Here is a 10,297-nt window from a genome sequence, read left to right as displayed (position 1 = left end):
GGAAAAGAAAGGAACATTTAAAGGCATAAATTTTTGTTATTCATCCTTTTTCATGGATAAATTTATCCGTCAAAGTAAACGCAGCCTAAGTATAGAAGACTCATAGGAAGGCTGCTCTATCTCAGTTTGACAAGGCCTGACATCACTTTTGCCGTGCACAACTTAAGCCAATTTGTTTCAGTGTGAGGATCATCTAGCAGCTGCAGAATGTGTAATTAAAAATCTCAAAGGCACAATTGGGCATGGACTCTTCTTTGGCAAGAACTCCAGCTTACACCTATCTGCCTTTTCAGATGCAGATTGGGCTTCTTGGCCTACTACTCGACGCTCTGTTACTGGCTTTGCCGTGTTTCTTGGGTCTTTACTTATTTCATGGAAATCCAAGAAGCAGAATACAATCTCTCGGTCCTCAGCTGAAGCCATGGCTCAAGTCATTGCAGTTGGAAGATGTGTTAACCAAAGCCTTACCAGCTCCTGCACTGCGCAACATCATGAGCAAGATGGGATTTGAGAACATCTACCTTCCATCTTGAGAATAAAGAATAAAATGGCATGCATGATGGAGTAGTTTGTTAGATCTATGAGTTGTATTTTTCTTTTTCCCAATGTCTCTTGCATTGTGTGAAGGGTTAGACGTATAAGTAGTGAGCTCTGCTTTGTTTTGTTTTCTCTTCAAATCTCCTTTTCTCTCGATTAGCACACTCACATTATTTGGATTTATGGCGTATGAATGCCACGCTTGCATACGCCATTATATTAACACAATCACTAAGTTGAGGTTATATGAGGAAATGAAACACAACTAGTAAGAGGAAATTACTAATTCAAGGAGAGAGTTATAAACAATCCCGAAAAACAATAAATATAAAGAATGAATTGCATATATGACTTAAACATAAATCAAGCTAACAGAAATTTAGGAAACTAAATTAAAGCATTCTTTTACTTACTGTTATTTACCTGAATCTTTAAAAGAAAAGGAGTCCAATTATCATATCATCATCATCATTATTTGGCCATTTTCAAGAAAATAGCTACCAGAATAATGAGCAAAAGTGTCAGCTACAACAGAAGGCATAGCAAAGATGTAGTCATAATTGAGAAGCCTATGTAATCATAACTCAGAAACATAAGACCCAATACTGGTAGTAGAAGAAAACCGTAATAAAAGAAAACAACAAGGCATGCATCTAACCAGTAACCATAATATTTGGCTGTTGCAACATGCTACATACTTAGATCAACACCTGTAAATGCTGAAACCAAAGTGTGTTCTATAACATCTCCTAATTGCGCAACCTAATACTTCAAAATGTATTTAAAATTGCTACGCGAAGAAATACTCCAGGAAGTCCAGATCAATTCCAGGGAAACTGATTGAACATATTTCATATACAAAGAAATCCCAGAAACACGTTACACAGGTGCCTAAATTTTCTCCTTATCGTTAGACTTGAAACTTTCCAAATGCAAACATTACATTACATGTATCAGGAAGTGAGCAGCTCTCCAAATAGCAGTAGAAATAAGTGGTATTGAAGATAAGTGGATAGGGAGATTTTACCTGAAGCTGATCTACATTGCCTACAAACAAGTGCCTTGGACAGTTGGACTTAAAGACCAACTGTGCTTTTCCTGCAACATATCAAGTACCCACGTTTCATTCAATCATCTAATATGAGGCAATACCTTCATGTTTCAATGTGAATATGACATGTCCAGCAATTTTACACCACTGGCTAGATTGCCTTCTCATTGTACAACAGACTAACATGACCTGCCCAACCACGTGAGGCTGGGGAAACAGCACGACAAGCAATCAACTAGCTACAAATCAGGGCAATGGCGATAAAAGAAGAAATATGTGAAATTGGACAGTATGGATCAATAGATAGTCTGAAGATTTTTTTACTGGGACATATTTAAGCATATAGGTACATCTGGGGGAATAAAAACAACTACATATATACCTAAGGTGAGCTCACAATACTGTTCCACAAACAAACATCATTTTCCCAAACTACTCTCCGATCTCTACTCCTTTCCATTTTTCACCACTGCAGCCTTCTAAGATGCCAGAGCTTTCTTGGACGTGCCTCACACACTCAGAAAAATAAACATTTTGGTTTAGCATGCATTGTAATTTGCTACTCTTGGAAAACCTTTAATTTGTAAAATGAATACAAAAGGAACATTATATGGCAGTTAATATTTTCCCTTTTCCGACGAGGACTTTCCATAGATAACCTGGGAGCATTTCAACCAAGATGAGCACCATAACATTAATTAAATCATGATGGTCCACTCAAATTTTGGTGTGACGACTGCATTAAGAGATGATTATTATGAAGACTTGTAAAGACAGGAAATTTCAACACCCATATGGACCCTTCAAATTTCGAAAAAATTGAGGTAGCACTAACCACTAAGGAAGAAAGATCAATCCATCTTGGTGAAAGGAATTTACCCATCTTCCCATCGGCTATACCATCCAACACCATAGACTCCAAGTTCCAAATTATTTTAAGACACCTAAGAAAGAAAAAGAAAAGAAGAACCAATAATTTGCAGCACAAGAATGAGAAACGGCAACAGCAAGTCAATCTTCTTGGAGTTCCCTCTGTCCTGCGTGCATGACATGTAGCAACAGGATCTCTTTAAAGCATATAAGGCCGGAAAGACAAAAAGCAAGGAACACTTCTAATTGTTTACAACTAAAAATCGTAAGCCTAGGTACAATCTGAAGGCAGACTCAATTGCATTCTTCAAATATCTTAGTCAGCCCTATATCCTCCAACTCTAAACATAATAGCAAATATATAATGCTAGTGTTGCATCTCAAAAGCAGCATTAACAATATAATGTGCACCGGAGCCACAAATTTGCCGCATTAAAGTTCACCAATATAAAATATGAAAAACCTTTAAAAGAAACCAATTGCCTTAAATACCACTTGCAGCTCAATTTGGAAAAAAAAACCTTTAAAAGAAATATTACAGATATAGGAAAAATGCAACACATGGGCCTTTAAGCTGATGGTGAAAGATTCGATCCAAAAACTTTGGCCAACCAAGACAGATAAAATGCCATCAAAGGAAAGGACTTCAACTCATGTGATCAAGCATACAAGTGTGATCGACATAACAATGCTATAACACGGAAAGTGAGATGTAACACTAAAGTACTATTTCTTTAATGTTCCCTGTCTGTGTAACAAACATACACTATATTTTAATTTCATTATTGAGAGACAAATCATGCACGGCATCTAAAATAAAAGAATTACCAAATGAATATTCTAAACCACATGAGTTCTCGGCTGAGATAAAAAATTCACATTTGGAAAACGAAATTCCCTTAGGAGCATAAACAGCATACATAATTTGAAAGTCCCTTCAGTATGCCTATGCACAAACTTTTGAAGCGAGGCTTTACAGTTATGAGAAATAAGTTGTTGGTTGAGATGTGGCAATGTTTTCCAGTTAGATCATCATTTGAAGTAATCGATAGCATTATTTACATTCATCTTGAACTCTTAGAAGGTGCAAGATCTTAGGATGGTGTCAAGTTATATGTTTACAATATCCAGAGCTTATATAGCTGGATATACCATTTTTCGCCAAGGAAAGAATTATAAAGATCTTATAAACTAGCATGTCCTACAACCAAGTCCTTTACATCTATATCCCTAGAGCAGAATGTGATGCTGCTTAACTCAACTAGAAAAGATTTTGATGCTTTCAACCTTGTACATTCTATTAATTGTAACAGAGATAGGTAACAAACTAATGCCTGAAAAGGCTACAGGCTACATATATACACCACAACAAGAAGCCCAAGCAATATCACCTACAACAGCTTTCCCTACTCCCCAATGAGAGAGTGAGGGAGAGAGAGATGGCAGCCCAATTATAATAAGTGAAACCACACATGGCCTCACACTAGGTTAGTTTGCCATGAAAGTAACAGGGAGGATAATAAGTAATAACCCCCCTCCCAAAACGAGAAAAGTTAACAGAAGAATTTTCCAATGCCTTCTTCCTTTTGTACAAAATTACGCAAATCACATTATCCGGATTTCAGGTTCACGAATGTGTAGCTCATGAAGACCCTATGACATGCCATTTCGATAACACATGTCAATGCTGCATACTAATGTATCTCTTGCTTAATTAATGAACATGCTAAGTCAGGTGACCACATGTCCATGGGAAATTATAGCAATAAGCATGTATTGAAAGGTTCTCAAAGAGTACGTGTAACAGAACATGGTGAGATTCATTTTAGCAATGGAAGAATTCAGATAAATACAGAAGCTGGTCAATTGCCGGTGCTAGATGCGAAGCAATAAAGCAAAGATAGTTAGCGAAAAGAAAATGTAAACCTTTCCAGGCCCCAGGACTTTTCTCCAATCATTTGCATGACTATAAAAATGCAAATTTAAGTTCAGGATACTCAGAAAGCTAAATAAATCATCTTCAAGATAAGGCCGTTATCTTTTTCCAAAGGAACCAATTTGGAACACTAAAATTTCATCCATGATTAGTAGAAAACTACAAAAGCTTGGCTTCCCTTCTATTAAGGTATGTCAGGCCATCTGACTCATTAGGTCAGCCAAGTAGCTAAAAGCGTGTTAGGCAGTTGGCACAAGATCTAGAAAGAAAAAACCACAGGTAGAGTTTGCACAGAGTTTATGAAAGAGATTTGTCATCTAATAAAATGCATCTTTATGTCATAATTGACTAGTGAAGCACTATTATTGTCCCACAAAGCGCATGTAAACTTATAAAACAATAGAGTGAAAAACAGTAGCAACTTAAAACTGGAATACCAAATAAGGGAAAGCATGCAACGTACTTCTCAGCTCCTAGCTGTATTGTCATTAATTGTAACAATATCTTCATTTCTTTTATGGAATTTAGCTATTTCTTTATCAGTTCAACTCCATGAATACTTTGTTAGTCTTTTAGCTGCATTGTTATCAAGTTTAAAATGTTTATTTAGCTGCTTGGTAAGTGATCATATGGATTAATATAGCCACAAATACCTAGTTATATAAAGTGACACCTTCAAATGCTGATGCTACCATGAAAATTTATAAAACAACTGCAATCCTTATAGCACAAGCTTGTGGATTTTGATTCTCTAAAGTGCTAACATAAGAATCAAAATATAGATTCCGGAACTGAATACCATCGAGCTAAGTATTTGGAAGTCGGGAAGTACCATACTACTACCATTTAACAGGGTTGCAAATGGCCTTAAACTTCTCCATATTACTTGCACTTGGGAAAAATAAAATATTAGACCAGTGCAATCCACGAAAGACTACCATAAAATTTACATTACAATCAAGAAGCATACGCAGGTAAGCAACTACTAAGCAATACATACATGCATGTATGATCATCAGCTCTTGCAATGGCGATGCAGTCAAGATTAAGCATGTTCGAATCGACCAAGAAGGGTGTAGAATTTACCCATAAGCTGACGTAAATTGCGCCTATGTAGGCGGGCCACAGTGCTTTACGTGCAAATTTAGAATCCTCCCATCCCTCGTTCAGTCATCTTCTTCAAACTTCATTCTCACGCAATCGCCTCATGTTTTCAACAGTAACACTGCCATTTTGCAAGCCTGGCTGCGTTCTCGACCAGCAATGAGTGCCGCCAGCGATTGGGCAAAACCAACCCTAGCCACCACATGCGCATACAATCAATCAACTTTAAATTCACGGGATAATGCGCAATTGAAAACAAACCAATTACACGGGATTTGGGCGGATAATGATTAATAGGTAATATATTGATTCCATTTAAAAACGGATTTTAATCACTGAGAACTGAACAAAACGAAGAAAACAGCCCTAAAAAATGCGAAATTAGGGGTAAAGAAAGAATCCATTCTATCATACTCTGAAGGCATCATAAAAAGCAACTACACTCTATAACCATTAGAAAGAGACCAAGGTAAATTTACAATACTATCCCTACAAACAAACATCTTAATCCCAAAACTACCCCTCTCCGCGATCTCTATTTCTTCCCCTTCTTCGCCGCTGCCGTCTTCTTCGCCGGAGATTTCACCGTCTTAGGCTTGACGCTCTTTGCTGGGGCCTTCTTCACTGGGGCTGCCTTCTTCGCCGCCGGAGCTTTCTTAGCAGGCGCCGCTGCCGCCTTCCTCGGGGTTGATCTGGTAGACGTCCTCGCCGCTTTAGCCGGCGGTTTTTTCTCAGCCTTAGGTTTCTCCGGCGCCTTCCTCTTCGGCGCCGCCTTCGCCTTGGCAGGAGCTACAGCCTTTGGCTTCGCAGCAGGCTTGGCTTTGGCAGCCGGCTTGGCCTTAGCCGCTGGCTTCGCCTTCGTCGCAGATGCCGCCCTCGTTTTCCCAGGAGCAGCTTTGGCCTTTGGCTTGGCTTTCGCCGTAACAGTCTTCTTCCCCTTCGAAGCGGCAGCCTTCGGCGCGGCCTTAGGCTTCGCAGGAGCAGCAGCCTTCTTCTTAGCAGGCGGGGCAGCGGGGGCGGGTTTGGAAGAACGAGCCGACGGCAGCTTGTACGAGCTCTTCACTTTCACGAGCTTATCATTTGCGACAAATTTCCTCAACTGAACCAGCAAGATTTTCCTGAAATTCGACGGCAGCGTCTTCTGCTTCTCTTCGATGAACTTCTGAATCGCGTACTGGCTCGATCCAGTCTTCTCCTTCAACGTCACGATCGCATCCTGAACCATCTACATGCACAATCGAGGATAATTCAGATCTTATTCCACAAATCCACAATTCAGAAAACACAAAACATAAAATGAGAAATTCAATTGATTCAATACCTCAAAGTAAGGAGGGTGAGTGGGCGCGCTGCGCTTCCTCGGCGCCGGCACCTTCTTCTCCTTGGGGGCGGCGGCCTTCCTAGCCTTGGTGGCTTTCGGCGGCGGATTGTCCTCCTTGACAGCCTCTTCGACGGTGGGCTGCTCCTGCTCCGCCTCAGTCTCGATGGGGATAACTGGCTCTTCGGTGGCTGCCATGGGAAATTCTCTTCGGAAAGCTAGGTATTAGAGGTAGGGTTTGAGGGGATTGAGCTGAAGATCTATGCTGTAAAGCTATGAATTCCCAATATCGAATGATAGTTTGGTGTGAGTATGAAGGCGAAAAATGGGCGGATTTAAATAGTGGGCTAATATCCAGAAGACGCAATCTGATTGGTGGAGAGGCAGCCGACGCGGATTGAGAGGGTTGAGAAATTTTGAATTTGGGCCGTGTGATGTTATCTAATCTACGGCTGCCCCGCTGGGTGAGTAGGACGGATTGTAAAAGCATTAGCAAAGTTGGCTGTTTTAGGGGGCTTGGGTGTGTTTCTATGTTTGATTCATTTGGGGATAACTCGAGCTAGGGTTTTTGGATTTTTGTGATTCTTGGTTTATTTTGTAGGGGATTTCGTAAGGTTTCTGGAGAATGTTCGTTTGTGCGGTAGGGATCGTGGGTTAGGAAGATATTGCACTTTAAAGGTAGAGTGGTCGAGACGGATATTTTCACGGAGCGTGCTATGGTTTCGGAGCATTATGTGTGAATGCTTGGGATGGAATGCTAATTTTGATGTTGGATGCTGTTCTAGGTTAACGTGGGAGTGTGTAGAAACAAGAATCGCGTGAATCCGTTGAGATTTGATTGGGGAAATGTTGATTTTAATTGAATGGAAGATGAACACATTCTTAGCTAGTCTATTGTTAGTAGTCTCAATCCATGTAGTATAAGTTTTTGTGATAAAATCATCTTTATTATGATTTTCTCATTCACTATTGTTGTTTTTTTGGATTAGAAATAGAAGGTATTATTGAGCCTTGGTCGAAAATCAAAGCACAAAAAAATGTTAAAAAAAAATTATTCGTCGTGCATGAACACGTCGTGAGCGTAACATAAAATAAGTTATAAACGTAAATTCTGACACGTGTGACGTTTCCGTTAACGGTTAAGATTTTCTAGTAGTGGATTGTGGTAGCGGATTTTATGCTTCCGTGATCTCCGACGATAATCAATCCAAAATGTGCAACTACCTTATTAATATGGAAAACCATTTACATGTAGCTATAAACAAAAATTGCATTTCATTTTGATAAAAATTACCATCAAATCATATTGAGTTTAACTCAATTTTTTTCCAGGAGCTCTAATTTTACACCATCTTTAATTGCTACCATCTATTCAGAAAGACCTAATGATCCAAATTTGCTTCAAAAACACCTAATGAATTGCATACATATCATATTATCATTATTATGCACAGTGCATATGCTTCTAGCACACCATAATATAACTTATACATGCTATAGAACTAATTCACATATCAAATTAGTCTAATAACAATAACAATAATAATTAAAAAAAAAAAAAAAAACATTACACTCGGCATAATATTTGTCTATATTTTCAAATTTCTAAGAATGATCACTTAGTATGATTTTTTTTCTAAAATATATGAACAAACTTGTCTAAATTTTCTTATTAAGAGCATCCACATTGGAGTTACATGATAGCCTACATGATAGCTTACTTGATGAGGGTGGACCACATTGTGTAAGGAGTTTGCATTGGAATTACATGATAGCCTACATGATTTTTTTTAATTTTGATTTTTATGCTTTTCACTTAAATTTAATTGCTCAGATTTAAACAACACATTTTACTAATAATTAAAATGCCACTAAAATAAAAAACTTAAAAGTTACATAAAAAAAAATTAAAAACATAATTAAAATTACGACAAAATTAAAATTAAAAACATAATTAAAAATTAAAAACATAATTAAAATCCAATTTCAATATATATATATTTTTAAATAGGGATCATGTAAAACACGCGCCAAAGAAATAACGCTATCGTGCATACACGATCTATCGTGTAGCCCTCATGTAAGGCAATTCCTTGCAACGCCTTACACGAGCAACACCTTACACGAGTAGATGCTATCGTGTAAGGCGTTGCCAATGCTCTAATTCATCATATTGTCAAGTAATTAAAGTCAAAGGTTAATCTATGTACACTTTAATTTACATATAGCACATCAACATATAGTAAATCAAAACCACAATATTAATCTTGTGTTGAATTAAAAAGCCTAGAATTAACTCGTTCGCCGATATACACATAAGCACTAGGTAAGACTAAGTAAATTACTGCAATAGCAACAAAATATTGTTTAAATGCTTTGGTTGAAGATTCCAACCTCACTCACCATCACCTTATTAGCATACAAAGCTCCAGAAAATTCTGCTTTTGCTTTCTTCCCTCGCAATATATTTTCATATATAGAGAGCAATACACGTGACATATTATCGCAACACTCTATTCGAATAAGTTCATGATATTTTTGTGAGACGGTATATAATTTCTTATTAGCTTCGAGTTATAAAACAAAGAAAATTTAAAACTAGAAAACTAACCTCATATCTCGTGTCTCTTCTATCAATCTTGTGTAACATGATATATGTGTTTGCTTTTTCATTATTTTGTGATATTAATCTGCAATGAAATAATTATATCATGTCATCATCTCATCGACTGAATATACAAGGGAAAGACTTTTGAATTTTGGAAAACCAACCTCACACCTTGATGGATTTTTCTTTTCCTAGCATATTGCATTATATATTAGCTAGGTATAGGTGTGCATCATGCGACAACTTTAACGAATTTTGTAGTCTTCATCTTAATATCTCATCTTAACAAATTAATAAAATGGGATGAGTATTGAAGAATTTCAAGTTATACAAGTTTCTCATTGGAATGTGATCCAAAGTGTGGACTAACAAATTATAAGAAAATCTCAATTTTTAGAGGACTCAATTTAAAAGTGTTTTTTTACCTAAAAAAAAAACTTTAAAAGTATTTCAATATTGTAAATATATCTTCTAGATATATATATCTTATATGTGTTGACCAAGAAATCTCCTTAAAACCCTAACTTCCTACTTGTATAAATAGAGACTTTTGGCCCTCATATTGAATACACTGAATTCGTATTCTCTTTTCTATTCTCTCTAGTTTATAATACATTATCAGCACGAATCTCTAACCACAAGTCTCTAATCAATTGGACGAGTCTCTAATCAATTGAATCAATATTGGATGTATGCCCTAGAAAAGAATCATGTCTTTCCAACAATGTAATTCGTATTTGAATCAACATGGTTCGATTGCTTTAATTTTAGGGTTAATTACATATAATATCACGAACTTTGCCCGAAATCCATTTTTCCCACGATCTTTAAAAATTTCATTTTTTTATCAAATACTTTGACATTTGTTCAATT

At 37.2% G+C, this 10,297-nt stretch overlaps 1 protein-coding gene and 1 long non-coding RNA gene across 2 annotated transcripts; both read right to left on the bottom strand.

The window, feature by feature from the left end:
* On the bottom strand, nt 1-2,922 carry LOC131014153 (uncharacterized). Its single transcript, XR_009098089.1, has 2 exons — nt 1,565-2,922; nt 1-479 (listed from the first exon to the last, which is right to left on the bottom strand). It is a non-coding gene; the product is annotated as an uncharacterized LOC131014153 (long non-coding RNA).
* A 2,957-nt stretch (nt 2,923-5,879) lies between these two features.
* On the bottom strand, nt 5,880-7,140 carry LOC131014151 (histone H1-like). Its single transcript, XM_057942030.1, has 2 exons — nt 6,820-7,140; nt 5,880-6,723 (listed from the first exon to the last, which is right to left on the bottom strand). The coding sequence occupies exons 1-2, from the start codon at nt 7,012-7,014 to the stop codon at nt 6,034-6,036; spliced, it is 885 nt and encodes a 294-aa protein (XP_057798013.1). The 5' UTR covers nt 7,015-7,140; the 3' UTR covers nt 5,880-6,033.
* Nucleotides 7,141-10,297: the final 3,157 nt, after the last annotated feature.

Source organism: Salvia miltiorrhiza, chromosome 3 (genome assembly GCF_028751815.1).
Source record: "Salvia miltiorrhiza cultivar Shanhuang (shh) chromosome 3, IMPLAD_Smil_shh, whole genome shotgun sequence".
Taxonomy (NCBI): Eukaryota; Viridiplantae; Streptophyta; class Magnoliopsida; order Lamiales; family Lamiaceae; genus Salvia; species Salvia miltiorrhiza.
Note: the sequence above shows the minus strand (reverse complement) of the source record. Positions and strands in the feature narration are given on the sequence as shown.